Below are 15,531 nucleotides of genomic sequence, written 5' to 3' on the forward strand. Positions count from 1 at the left end.
ATCCGCCGTTGCCCAATTTTTCAGTAGCCAATGAATACTATATGGAGCTGGCGAAGTCAATGCGAGAAACCAAAGCTCTGCCGCGCAACCTCTTTTTGACTGTCGGACAGCCTCATGCAAAGACAAAACTTCATAACAAATTACGTACATAAGTTTAAGGGATAATTATAATCCCTTTTCCCGAAATTTGTTACAAAATCATACATAGATTTTTTATAACTTAAAATGTCTATAAATAAATTTTTCTTTAGTTAAAATTCATCGAGTTGATGATATTAACAAAAAATTCGGATAAAAAATTCATATTCACCTCAATTGACTTATTATTGATTTATTGCAAATCAAATAATTTTTTTATGATCAAGTTATTTTTATACGTCTTTACACGTTAATGCATGTAAGAATATATATCTTTATCATTATAAAAATAGTTTAGTAAAAAAAAAAATAGTGTGACCTACAATAAATTTGTAATAAGTCAATCGAAGTGGCCCTATGCCAGCCGTCAATAGCATGGAAAATGGAGTGTCGGACGGTCATTTGACAATGTAGACATGAAGACTATAATCCAAGCGGACCAGTTGTCAGTTGCGATTGATTGGAGAGATTATATATCAATAATAAGGGAGATTTGAATTAGAATTAAAATATAATATGAATGTTAAATAATGGTGGTACAAAATGTGTCCCAGAAAGGACATTGTTGGTGGGTTGGATAAGACATGTTCCTGCTCTCATACTCCTTCTCCACTCACCTATAATAATGCTAAGGATAACTGCATTGCAGTTTTACGTGCTTGACTATAATTATATATAAATTTTTTGTTGATTTGAAAATTTATATTTCATATTTTAAAATTTATTTTTATCTAATAAACAAATTTTTCGCTAGTTATTGAATTTGTTGGTTTTAATAAAGAAATCAGAAAAAAAATTATTTGATATGCAATAAGTCAGTAATCAGTTGATTGAGGATGTAAATATTAATTCTCATTCAATTTTTTTTTAATAACGTAATAAATAAAAAATATAATTTTTTAAATTATAAAAAATTTATATATATAATTACACCAAAATTTAAAGGAGGAATATATATTTATCCCTAATGTTAAAGTCCCCACCCCTCTTTTTCTAGGTTGAGTGAAGTATATATTTATTCCCAATTATTTGCACAACGTCACGTTTCATACTTTTATGATTAGGACATTCTCATCTATTGCTCGAATTTAAAAGTATATATATATATATATATATATTTCTACTTGTGCATTTAATTTTGTGTAAAATTATTAAATATCAAGCAAATATCTTACTTTTGGTAAAATGGAAGGACCAAATTTGTAAAAAGGGGTAAATATAGGGGTGGAGTGCTCTCTCTCTTCTGTGTGTGTCCTGTAGTCTGAAAAGTGGCGGTGCCGGCCAAAGCACGTGACAGGGACGGTGTGGGGACGTTAGCCAATGGCTGAACTCGTGGGTGGACACAACTCCAATCAATCCCCACAGTTGTCCACACACGTGTTACCAGAAATCAGTTACCCGCTTTTTACAGCATCCACGTGTTTTCGACAATCACGATTCTCTGATGATTACACCATAATCACCAGCATCATTTAGCGCCTTTACATTCTTGCTCCCCACCACTCCTGAAATTGACATTTTGCTTCATTAATTATGCGATTTCACTTTTGATTTTTTAGTGCCATTATGGATCATCATCATCTCCTTTTATTATTATTAATATTTAATGTTCAATAATTTAGAATTAAAAAATCTTCTTTTCTTAATTTTTTTTCCTCATTAATGTCCAATGTCCAGACATAGTAATATGCTCCCATAAATATCTCTTTCCACTAATATAAATATTTATAATAATTTAATGTTTTTTTAAAAAAAACCACAAAACCACCCTACGCCACCTTTCCTCATTGAACCCAACCCCTCTTCCCGTCGCCCCTAGCCCCCTCTCTCACTGTCCCCCCACCCCCCTCGCCGCTCGCCCCCCTTCCACTCCTTCTCAGGCCCTTCCCCCCACCTACCTCCCCTTCCCCTTCCGCTTCCTTCCCTTCTCTTACAGTTGTCGTCGTCATCCCCATTCCTCTTTCTTAAATATAAATTTTAAATCAAATCAGATCCATCAATCTTAAATAATATTATAAATATATTTTATAATCAAAAGCAAGTGAATTACACAAATCACGTCAGGAGAGTGAATTGCTCTATTTTAAAAAAGATATTAAGGTAATTTGATTTTTTTTTAAAATATGTTAACTTATTCATTTACAATATCACATGATGGTAAATTATGTTAAACTAAACACGTGTACTAACTTCTACTACAATAATCAGCTTTGATCCTCCTCTAAAAAAAGAAAACTCAGTATTTCATTTTCTCAAAGTTAAATTCAATGTATCGTTTTCTCCTTTTAATTATGAAAAAAATAAGGGAAAAGGATAATAGGAAGAGGAGGACAAAAGAAAATAAAAAGGAAGAAAATGTCTGATAGCGTGTGATTAATTATATGATATATATGGAGATGAGAATGATAAGAGTGAAGAGACATGAAAAGGTAATGAATTTGTCATTTGTACAAACAACAAAGGAGAGGTAGTGTCGTACATTAATTACCCGAACTATGTCCACAGAATTGTCATCCATCCACATGATAAGGGTAGGGATTCCGGCAATCAAATAAAAAGCTCTTCTTGCAAACCCTCATTTATTGTACTTTGTTTTATATATATATTGTATTTTGTTTTATATATATATATATATATATATATATATTTTTAGCAGTGAATATTATATTTTGCCATTCAAATTATATTTATTTTTATATTTTATTATTTAAATTTTTTATATCAATTTATCATCTCAATTTTATGAAATTTATATCAATTTTTCTAGCAAAATATCACATGCAATGCACATGTGAAATTATCACATATTGCCTTTAAGTATCACATGTACACTGCATGTGATGTTTATTCAGTGGAAAAATTGTTATATATGACAAAATACAAATTTCGTAAAGCTGATGTAGTAAGTTAATCAAATAAAAAGAATATTAAACGACATAGTATAAAAATTAACATTATTCGAATGGCAAATTAATGTAATCAATCCTATATATAGTTGTAGTAAAATTATATTTCATGATTTATTCTACATGTGTTGTATCTTTCATAAAATAACAATTTTGGTTTCATGATACATTTTCACTAGATATTTAATAAAAAAGGCCATATGATCGTTAATTGCATGGGACTACAAGTACTATTTTTTCAAAATTATAGGATCAAAACTGAGAATTTTGTACCAATGAGATCAAAAGTCCCTAGGGAATATTTTCTATTAGAATATCTAACATAAATGTGTCATAAAATTAAAAATACTACTTTTTAAAAGTTATTGGACCAAAAATAAAAATTTCATGAATTAATGAGACCAAAAATAAAAAAATCGTAAACTATTGGGCGATATTTTCCCTATATATTAATTAAGAATATTCGATGGTAAGTTCATGGCATAACAACTGTGAGGTTATAGGTAGCTACGTTTTAAAGCCATATATTACATATCTAATCTTGCCAAAAAAAGAAAGAATTCATAAATTACTTTTCAGCAGAAAGATGAATTCTTCACTAGTGAGTGCCGTTTTTATGGATAAAATGTTTGGAAACTTCTGTTTTTGGTTACGCGGGAAGGTGAACAAATGTATTAAACAGAAGATGGAGAGTCTAAGGCATAGGTCTAATTCTATATATATATATATATATATATATATATATTGATAAAATTATAAGCGTATTTTTTAATGAGGTGTTAGTATAATGTATTTTTGTTGGTATGCGTGTAAAATTTCATCGCCACATAAAAGGTGTGTCTGTGTTACAGGTGCGCTCCCTAACTGTACCCATAATAGTGTATTTATAATTTAACAAAAAATAGAAAGTACTTGTGTAATTTGACCTAATATCAGGGGCGTCAATGTATTATCGTAAAACATATGCAAAATTCTAAGATACAGAAAAAATTTGACACTTGTCAATAACTCCTATTCCGTAACTTAACATTTGTTAAGGGCAAAAATATAATCAAACAATTTTGGAGAAGCAAGAGAAATAATATTTTAATTTGAGCTAATACAATCAAATAATATAAAAATATAATACCGGGTACCAAACTTGCTTTCTCAAAATTTTTTGCAATAAAATTTAAATTTAATTCTATTATTTTTATCACGCTCCAGAAAAGAAGAAAGTGAATAAGATGAAATGTAAAGGTGTGGTAGGTTGAATGTCATGAGCATTAGGGCATCATGTGAAGGAAAATAGGCATAGTAATGTGATGAGCTAAATTAGCCCACCATGTGAAGGAAAATTGGTCTGAAAAGGTGTACCAAACTTTTAGAGAGATCTAACGGGAATAATTGTGTACAGACACCCCAAGCGTTCTGGGGGCAGAGTTCCAGCATTCAAGCTATCTCGAGTCCTCTGGTTTAGTGAGAAGGGAATTGAAGAATTTAGCTATTTACCTTAATAAATGATAATCATGAAACTATAAATGATCAGTGAAAAGGCTAACTCACATAAGAAAAGTAAAAGAATAAAATTGAACTATAGATTATAATATCCTGAACAAAAACAACCTATCAATGAACAAAAGATACAAAATCGACAAAAACTAAAAGCCATACAAACCTCACTGTCCTGCTGTAGATCCTGACTAATCTTTACACATGATGAACTCAACTTTTGCTGTTCCCCTTTGATACAATGACATTTACAAAACTAGAAACGTATCGTTTTGCAAGGATTACCGGGCTATACAATTTTTGAGCCCTTCTTGCCAAAACCTGTGTCTTGCATCATAGCCACAAATTCATTGTAATCAATCCGGCCATCCTGAAGCAGACAAAAAAGAGTAAGATTTGCAGATATTGTTGTCTTAATATAGAAACAAATTGATCTTTGATAATGGAACAGAGATTGTTTCACAGGGCAAAGAAGAGCATACATTATCCTGATCAACTTCGCGGATTATATCATCTATGCGAACATTTTCTAGGCCAAACTGTTCGCAAGCCAGCTGAAGCTCGTCCTGTGTGATGTACCCACTACCGTCTTTGTCAAAATATGAAAAAGCTGCATACATATGATCCTCCTTTTGGATTTTATTTAGGTGAAGCATTGCTGCCACAAACTCGCCATAGTCTATGGTTCCACTATTATCAACATCAGCCTGCATTGTCCGGTAAAAGCAAAAAAGAGGGAGAATATAACTCAGGCTAACATAACTTATAAGATATTTAACAAAACTTCTGTAACTTTTAAAAATCAAATGAGAACATGTCAGACTATTATTCTCAACATGTAGGCACAGAAAGCTATTCTGCACTTACAGCTTGCATCAAACCAACGATTTCCGAATCTTTGAGGTCAGCACCAACTCTTTCCAAACCGTTCTTTAGTTCCTCTAGAGTGATTTGTCCACTGTTGTCCACATCAATCATTTTAAACATTTCCTTCAGTCCAGCAATTTCTTCCTCAGAAAGATTTTCAGCGATAACCTATGATAAGATAATAGTTTTGTCAGTGAATGTCTGACTAGAGCACTAGTCCAGCTGATCTGATGGAATTAGCCATATCAGCTGTGAATTGCAACTTTATAAAGCAAAAGGCGCATGATCGCTCTCTGCATGCTCAAATACCTTTTTTGTCTGAAATGCCAACCAAGACTATGCTTGGTTTCCTTTTGTTTTGTCAGTAAAGTGTATTTGCAAATAGGTTCAACTACTCTTTCATAGTTCAAATTCTTTTATGAGTCAAATCACATTTTATACAAAAAAATTCAGTACATCTGAAGCCTTCTTTGCACTTGAACATGTCAAATAAGTTTTCTTTTTTCCTTATCAAGTCTTTGAACATAGATTATAACATGTTATATTGATGGATTGATGCGCCCTTGTATTGGCACTTGCCTGCTTGCAGAGCTGCATATATAGCACATAGAACTTAAATTAACTGTAGATCATGTATGATTAAGTCTTGCTAAATGTACATCTGCTAATCAATGGACCCTGTTTCCTGCAGTTTTAGCTGGCATTTATGAATGATGGAGGAACTTACTCGAATGGCTATCTTCTTGAGTTTGTTCATGGCAGAAAATTGCTTCAGACGAGTTAGAACAGCAGAATCAAGAGGCTTATCGGGAGCTACACCATTGACTTGTACCCAAGGATGGCCTGTACAAACGTATAAAAAGAAGAAATTTCATTGCTATCCATTGAAAATGCTAAATGAAACAATACAGGGATACTCCTTAAGCATGTATACATAGACACATTTCTGTTATCAAGTCCTTGAATTTGATTCCTCCATATAACACCAAGATTTGCTTATCCACATATGCTCTACTGAACCTAGTAACTTTTGTTCAAACAATTTTGTCCCTAACTGCCACTGTCCACCCTTGTTATTTTTCTAGTTGCAAGTAGCTATAGTATTGTGTTACCATCACACGTTCAAACAAATCAGGACATACTCATCTTTGAACATGCTTATACATGTCAAGAAAAGTTGATACTTACTCCCACCTTTCCAGTAAAATATTATGTGAGTTTAATTTTATGGCAATTCTTTATCCTTAAGAATTTTAAGCCTCATTATAACCTTCTTATATGCAGTCACCTCTTCATCAATTCTATAGGACTACTCCCTCTCAATGACCAGTTTCCTGATACATCCTAAGCTGCCACATCCTTCCGAAGGGATGGGGTAAATTAAATTTACTATGTTTGACCAAGTAATTCAAAAGCATAAACCAACAGTATAAAATTCACCAACGGACCACCAGCGTGTAGCATCCTTTCTCAGCTAATATGCATGGTGAATATATTATGAAACTGGCAGATATAATTGACTCCTCAAAACCCAAATGTCAGGGTATTTACACACGGTATACTCACAAAGAACTTGATGAGCTGTGAGCCGCTTCTTGGGATCTCGTACAAGCATTCTTCTTACGAGATCTTTTGCACTGTCTGATATACTGGGCCAAGGTTCAGAAACAAAATCAAGTTCCCCTTTCAGAACCTGCTCAAATATTCCCTGTTCCGTTTCTGATCCAAAACATATATTTGCATATATTTTAAGAGTAGTTAAATGAAGCAAGCCAACAAAATGATCAAGAATATATGCTTACCATCCCAAAATGGTGGGACTCCACTGAGCAAAATGTAAATGATAACTCCAGCACTCCATACATCACATTCTTGGCCATAATGCTTCCTTAATACCTCCGGCGCCACATAATAAGGGCTTCCAACCACATCAGTAAATGTCTCACCTTAACATAGTATCAGCCGTTTGATCAGAAAAGAAAAGGCGACTAAGATAGAAGGAATTAACTAGACAGAAAAACAGTGAGATATCGCAACTAATTAGGAAACATAGTTATCAACAAAAAACCTTATTAGGAAACACATCGACTAAAACAAGGGACATATGGAACCAGTTATATATTTGTTCATATGTATCCTACGTAAACAAAAAAAGAAAAAATAGATGATCAGAAGCTTTCAGTTCTTTTTTTAAAATCTTCAAAGAATTGAGCTAAAGCTACAATTCAACTGAAGGTATCCTGAATGTAATTCCAAGATGGTCAAACCAACAAGGCAGTGGCAATAGCCCAAGCACACAAGTTCCATGACCGATCCAGTATTCTCCGGAGATGCCTATTTGATGTATCAGAAAATGAATGAATTTGGATCATCACAAACATGTCACACTTCTTACATAGGTGAAGTTCAAGAAAAGGAACTCGATAATGACATCTGGTGACATATCTCTCTAATAATGCAAGAGGGTAACACATATTGCATAAATACATAATGCAAATTCCAGATACACAATTCCAAGAAAACTACAGTAGCAGCCATTAATGTGATGTTTAGTTTGCAAAAAAAGGATAATCGTTATTACCCCCACAGCATTTCTTACAATCAAAGGGTGTTATAGTTGCGTGGAACTACTTGTAGGCATAACAAGGAAGCAATGGATTCGCTTTTTCTGCTGCCTAACTCCTCCAAGAGCTAAATCAAATTAGTTATTAAGTGGAAATCAGATTGATTTTAAAATTAGGATCAGAAGACTGAGAAATATGGTAGAAAGATCAAATTGAATGAGAAGAATGTTATTTGAACTTAGCAAGCCAGGTTATGACAGGAGATTCATTAAGATATCAAGGCTCAAGTAATGAATTCAAAGGATATGTCCTCAGATAAACCTTGAGGCCAGAATTAAAAGTTCAAGAGAATTGTGAAGTAAGCACTCGGTCTTTTGATTTCTGAAGCTGGCCAGGTAGGCAATGGCCAACTGCCTGCTTCATTGTAGCAACTCAGATCAGTGGAACATCAAATATAATTCGCAAAATTGAATGACAGTACAAAGATATCGACCTAATGAAGTGGCCAGGTTGGTCCGTAGTTCAGAACTCATAACCTTAAAGAAAAAACAAATGACATTTTTGAATCAACACACAGAAATAAAACAGAGCAACCATTGATCGGAAAAAAATGATAACACAAAGAAAAAAGGTTGAATTCGTTTGCCAGACAAATTCCCCATGACCTCGGTGAAACAGGAAAAATGACATGATTTTCAGTTCTGTTTCTGTGACTTTGCACTTAAATAAAGTAAAAATGTTATTAAATGAGTACCTGGTCTGAAGAAAACTGAGAGCCCAAAGTCGATGGTCTTAAGTGGTGACTCCTCCTCCTCATTCACAAAAAGAAAATTCTCTGGTTTTAAATCCCTGTGCATAACTCCCAAGGAATGACAGGCTTCCACGACACCAACTATTAACCTAGCAAGCTCAGCAGCCTTTCTTTCCGTGTAATGCCCCCTCTGTATGATTCTATCAAAGAGCTCTCCACCTGCACAAAGCTCCATGATAACATGAACTGCAACAGCATCCTCATAAGCTCCCACAATTGATATAACATTGGGGTGGCCTGCCAAATGGTGCATTATCTGAATTTCTCTCCTAACATCCTCGACATCTTCCTCAGTAGTTAACTTCCTCTTAGCAATTGTTTTGCAAGCAAACTCTTGGTGAGTTGCCTTCTCCACGCATAAAAATGTCGTCCCAAATTGTCCTTGTCCCAACTTCTTCCCTAAAGTATATATATCCTTCAAGTTTCCTGTTTTTCGTTGTAACACTGATTCAACTTGTAGTCCGGCACTTGATACTCTCTTCATATGACTAGGTTTGTTCGGTTTCGCCTCTTCTGCCGGCTTCTTGTCATTGTTATCAGTATGACTGCCTGCCTTTATCTCTGGCTGCCCCGGCTTCTCCACGGCTTTAGCCTCATTACCCGCAATCTTGACCTCTGGAGGTGCGGTGCTTTGTACAGCAGCCGGAGTAGAATCAGAGCCTTTACCCTCTGAATTCCCTGAAGTATCAGTTTTTGTGCTGCCATCCTTCTTATCCTTACCACTGTTGGATTCTTGGTCCTGATTTGGGGCTGGAAGGGTATCTTGCTGCCGGTTTTTCCAGACCGCGTTGGTCACAGAGTTTAAGAATCCCTTGTTCCCCAAATTAGGACCGACGCATGTATTCCCCATCAAACGCTATCTAATCTCTACAAATCCCTACCCTTCTTGAATTTCACCATTTAAACCTGCATTCATTGATCCATCAAAATGTTCAAACTTTAAGATCGGATCAACAACCCGCCCACCTCCAGGAAACCCTCGAATTTGCCTTGAAAAGCATGTATGATCCCGTCCACGAATATATCAAACTGATAACCCCAATAAGATGCAACCTCCAACATTAATTGAAGCAGAAAACGATCAAATACTCTATAAATCCTGGGAGTAAGAACAAGCATGAATTGTTCGGAGCCCAATACACAGCACAAGAAACACAATCCAACTTCGAAGCCGAAACAAAAACAAACAACACAAGGACAAATCTCTGGTCACAAATCCTCTGGCATCTGCGATTTAACAATCAAATTTGAAAGTCAAATTGAAAGAAATGCACGTTCATTGGGCTAGAAAAGTGAATGAAGAAAGATGTACAGAAAGATGATCAAGGGCAAGGGGAAAAACGAAAAGCAGTGAGAAATTTGTGGAATTAAAGCATCAAGTGAGTAGGCGAGTTAACTCGGTGAATGACATGGACGGACGGATCATTCAATTCATTAAACTGGTTCGGATTTCAAATGGGTTTTCAGAATTTCACCCAATTAATACTCTAAATTGAACGCAATTAAGCGCCTTGATACGCCTTTATGCCATCACGTAAACTTTCATGCAATGCGTGCATGGAGCCGCTGCCTACTAGACAACTATATTTGGTTACAAAAATACATCTTGCCCTAATTTTGCGTCACAAGCTATACATTGTATTTGTTGGAGCACCCAACATTGGTACTATAATTCTTCCAACTTCGTTATTTTTTATGATAATCTTTCAGTTTTTTTTTTCTTTTTTTGTCTATTTACGGCAAAAGTTAGCAAACCATTTTTTATCTAGTTTTCTATGGTATTATGAAAATTAAATTTCTTAGCATGATTGTCTTTCTATTATTTTTTTAATTCGCTGGTCATCGCGCTTTGTGTCACACAGTATTTGCTCAATAATTATATAGATACGATACAGATTTTAAAAACAAAAATCAATAAATAAGTAAAAGTTGATCAATGGACTAACATGATTAAAAGTGGATAGTAAGTATGATAGTATAATGATGGTTAAAAAATACCTCGAATTATTCGAGATAAATAAGTAATTATATTAATACAAATATTTAAGAATATATTTTGTATTTTAAAATTTGATATTATGGTATCATAAATTGTCAATTATAAGAAAAATAGCCTTTTTTTTTAATATTAATACAAATTCAAAAGATTAGGGTTAGAATTTAATCCGAATGTGTTTTGAATAATTCAATGTAGTTATGTGAAATATATAATTGAAAAATAGAAGATTTAATGGATTTGTTCGGAAGAGAAGATTCCATGACCCAAATAAAATACATCGAATTTGAAATGAATAATTAGATGTTCTGATTAGATAAAACATCATATTGGCAATTTCACAAATGATTTAATTGATTCTTGAATTCTTTTACCACTGTTATTTTATCAACTGGTGGTAATTTTTAGATGATTTCATCTATTTAACTATGTATGATTATGAAAACCGTCGAATCGGATATCCACCTGTACAAATATATGCTAATTTCAGTGTTTCTGTCTAATCCTATTTTAATTTGCCTTGTAACTTTTGTATTGTTCATTGTTAGTACATCTGAACTAAAATACTAATTCAACAGATCATACATGAAAAAACAAGACACTACCAACCCACATCCATACGCTCCAACTCACAATCACGAAATTGTGAAACCTTAACCTCAAGCAATTGGCAGCTTTACAGCAACTGTTCACAATCACACAGAGACAGGATGGTGAATGAGTTCGGACTATATATCTGTAATACATACCATTCTAGGTGAAGATCCAAATCACAAGCTCGATTTTATGATTCGTTTATTCTAACACGACACGTTCGTTGGAAATAAAACAAGCAATTTGCATCGTATACAAATGACTGGCACAAATATAGCAGTCACAAATTTTGTACTTCAAAATTTTAATATAATGTGCAACCTCATGCTAGGAATGAACAGAAGTGCAAATGTAATATAACTTAAAGTAAATCAATGATTAATCTATGATGGAAGTTAAATGGGATGCGACTCCAATCTCAACTGTTACTCACATTTTCTGCTATGGTTGCAAGAAATGTGACAGATTGAAAAATATGTGAAGGTCTAATGTTAACATTCCGGCATTTTTCTAATCCGGTGTCCTTTCGGTGCTTGATGCAGTCCTAAAAGGAAAACTTGAAAGCGCCCACCTTGGAATCGGTTACAGACTCCCAGAAAGAAAGTTTCTTCTGCTGCTGCCTTTTCTCCTCTGCTTTCCGTCTCAATTCATCTAAGGTTCCGGGTAGAGATGCCTCAATGGCATTCTTGAATTTGTCGTGCAAATTCACTCTATCTCTTGTTCCGGACACAAGAGTCCTTGCATTAGGCCGCTTTAGAAAATCCAAAACGTTCAATAAATTCCTCCTGCAATGGAAAATAACACCTTAGAACTTCATTTCTGCTGCAAAAGCAGCTAAACCAAGTTGACATTGCAAAACTAGAAAACTGTGGCTTTAATATAATATTTCGAGTGTTCCGTCATCATTATATCCTCTCCCTCAACAACCTATTATCATCTGTCTGCACCACAACCCAATGTGACCCCTGCCATGTATCATATGATCCATTCTTGCTGACAACTACAGCATCACTAGCTACTGCGGAACATCCTTAAATTCCTTAGCCCTATTCCCTTCCTCTAAATATGTATTGCACACCTTCATGGATGAAATACAAGGATGCCGGCAGTGGGATAGCAAGTTTGCTTTCCGTCTCTGTGTAGTGGTGCTATAATGAATGCTAGATTGATTGCTCTATGGTGTTTTGTGGTTATTTGGAAATATCTACTTCCACGAAAAAATCTTAGGTGCCCTTGAAAGCATAGGATGATTGGCAAAATTTAGGTTCAAAAGATACACTTAAACAGAACAATTGGTAAAAGGGATAGATTTCATCCAAACAAAAAGCCAAAACCATGCGTTGTAGATAATGTTGAGTTTTATGATTTAAGCCCTCACAACTTAAATGACTTTTACTGCCAGCTATACCACTTAACTGCGGGGAAGATCCTACACCATTGGACTTGATGTCGTGGATTGAACATTATACAGAAAGTAGAAACCAACAGCACCTCAAGTAGTTTAAAATGCAAGGAAAAAGAGAGGAAAATAAAAAAGCATTTATCATCAACATCACTTGCTTGCATAAGAGGAAAAAAATTATACCTGCTAACAAAATTTTGTGTAATGGCCACAGAATCTTCTAGGTTAAAAACCAAATGCCACCATCCATTAGGCACAAAGATCACTTCTCCTGCCTTGCAAACACACTCAATGGGCCTCTTTTTCCAACTTTTGGTAGAATTATAGAAGTTCATAAACCACTCAATTATAGAAACAGGGCATGCAACCTCTGCACCATCTGGGCTTGGGAGCACCCCTGGTGGCACCACATCGGGAGGGAACAAAACCCATTTCTTGGAACCTCTAATCACCGCATTCCAAGCAGACGTTGAATTAGGATCGATGTGGAACGACGATCCAGACCCTGCCGGTCCAATTATAATCCATCGGTAATCTGGCCTCTCATTGCCTAAAACGCCAAAAAGATCCTCATTGAAGTATTCAGGAACTTCATAATCCAACCCCAATTGTGGAACTTTATCAGCAAATTTTGGGTCAAAAAGATACAATGGCCTTTCCTCCTTCACCTGATCTGAGTACATAAAGTAGTCCTCAAGCTTCATTTCCACTGGGCCGACTGAGAATAGAGCATCCCTGCAAACTTCAATCAAATATTCCCTATCCCACTTCTCCATAGCAGGCCAACTATCCAAACAACCTTCCAACAGCACTGGCTTATTCGGCTCCTCAAAATCCAAAACAAACTCCTCAATAGATATTCCCTTTTTCCTCACTATGTTATCCCTCTCGAGCCACTCAGGCTTCATTTCAAGATTAGCACAGAGCCAACTCTGAAACAAGTAATCAGAATAGAAGTCCCTAACTTTAATTCCAGAACCAGCAATGTCAAACGAATATCTATAAGCACTAACAAAAGTATTTCTCCAAGAACCCTTGTACAAGAACCCATCTTTACACGTCTCCAAGACAATGTTCCTCCAGAGCGGCTCATGGTTGCAGAAAACATAGAATGATTTGCTTACAGTTGATAAAACGCCCAAGTCCGTCCCACTCAAAAGTCCAAGAACCTCAAGAATAAGCTCGTCTGTAAGGGATTGCAAATTACCGAGGCCCGTGTCTCTCGAGTTAATAGATGAGCTGCTGACGTAAAGATTTCCCAATGGTTGGACGCCATGTGAGTGAGAAGGAGCTGAGCCCTTCAAGTTGAAATTACCATCATCTCCTTCTCCTGCAACTCCATCGTGTTCTTCATCTTCGCCCGATAACTGGGGTGGTGGCTTTGCTAGGACTGCTTCCTGATTCTTGGATTCAAATTTCTGTTTCTTATTAGTTATTTTTGGCTTTCTGGTGTGTTTTCTCTTTGAAATTTTGGACTTGAACAACAAATTTCTTGGACTAAGCATTGTTGAGAAGAATCAAGAATGGTGTCAGACGGCAGTCCGAGGCGCCGTAGGATAATTTGGAGGGAGGGTGTTGAGACCTACAGGAAGAAAAGAGAGGCAATGGCCCAAGGGTTTTTGCAAGGCCTGCTCCCACCTCTAGAATTCAACACCCGGATTATGAATTTTGATTAAGCACGTAATTTGGCACAAATCTATTCTCAAATTATAAATACCCTTTATTTTAATATTGGTCGAATAATTAACCTATTTTTATCAACTTTTATTATGTTTTATTCAATTCTTATGATAAATTTATAAAAAAAAATATTTTTAAATTATGAATTGTAATTAGAATTTTTTTAAAATATTTTTATAAATTAATATGTCTTATTCTGAATTATTCACTTTACCACATTTTAATTCTTTTATATGTTTCATCCCATCATCTATAAATTACATAATTATTTATAATTTTCAAACAACAAATATTTAATAAAAATAAAAAATATAGTAAGGAATGTACTGCTGTTAATCAATGCAGCACCAAAACATGGACGCACCAATTTTTCGACTTCAGTTTTACCTATGAATAAAGTGATAAAATAGTTCAAACGTCCAATTAGTTTATATTCTTTTTATACTTTTTAATTTAACTGACGAAAAATAAATAATAATACTACTGAAATTCCTACTTGTGCTACTATCTTAAAATCATTTTCAATAAATTCAACTAATGTATCCGTCATGTCTGAATAATTAAGCACAACCCTTTTTGTAGTGAAAAATCAAATAATTTAATTTCAAAATGCTTCTATCCTCATGAATAATATCATTAGAGGAAGAACTAAGAAAAGAACACTATAAAATCACTGGATAAGAGACAAAAAAGAGATGTCTGAAATCAGCTTAAAAAATTTAGAATGGGATAATTATACTCCCTCCATAATATTTGGTGCAATTACATGTAAACTCCTCGTAATTTAAAAATTATATCTAATACCTTTAAAGTTTGCTTCCGTCTAACAAATAAATCCTTCCATTAGTTAATATTCACAAATTTGCTGATATTAACTAAAAAGATGAATGAAAATTTATATTTACTACTTATTGCAAATCAAATATTTTCTTTTTCGAGTAAACAATCCTTATAACAGTAAAAATATACATTCTCTCATGCATTAACACGTGAAAACGTATGAAGATAATTTAATCATAAAAATATTTATTTGATCTATAATAATTTAATAATGAACCAATTGAAGGTAAATATAAATTTTT

The 15,531-nt window shown here is 34.4% G+C and overlaps 2 protein-coding genes across 2 annotated transcripts; both read right to left on the reverse strand.

Annotated features, from left to right (window-relative positions):
- Positions 4,591-10,447, reverse strand: LOC105161701 (calcium-dependent protein kinase 20). The gene is made up of 8 exons (XM_011079485.2): positions 10,175-10,447; positions 8,721-10,004; positions 7,205-7,348; positions 6,969-7,121; positions 6,130-6,245; positions 5,403-5,570; positions 5,018-5,242; positions 4,591-4,905 (listed from the first exon to the last, which is right to left on the reverse strand). Exons 2-8 carry the CDS (start codon positions 9,625-9,627, stop codon positions 4,825-4,827), a joined length of 1,794 nt encoding a protein of 597 aa, XP_011077787.1. The 5' UTR covers positions 9,628-10,004; positions 10,175-10,447; the 3' UTR covers positions 4,591-4,824.
- Positions 11,507-14,422, reverse strand: LOC105161702 (F-box protein At5g06550). Its single transcript, XM_011079487.2, has 2 exons — positions 12,953-14,422; positions 11,507-12,152 (listed from the first exon to the last, which is right to left on the reverse strand). Exons 1-2 carry the CDS (start codon positions 14,272-14,274, stop codon positions 11,912-11,914), a joined length of 1,563 nt encoding a protein of 520 aa, XP_011077789.1. The 5' UTR covers positions 14,275-14,422; the 3' UTR covers positions 11,507-11,911.

Source organism: Sesamum indicum, linkage group LG5 (genome assembly GCF_000512975.1).
Source record: "Sesamum indicum cultivar Zhongzhi No. 13 linkage group LG5, S_indicum_v1.0, whole genome shotgun sequence".
Lineage (NCBI taxonomy): Eukaryota > Viridiplantae > Streptophyta > Magnoliopsida > Lamiales > Pedaliaceae > Sesamum > Sesamum indicum.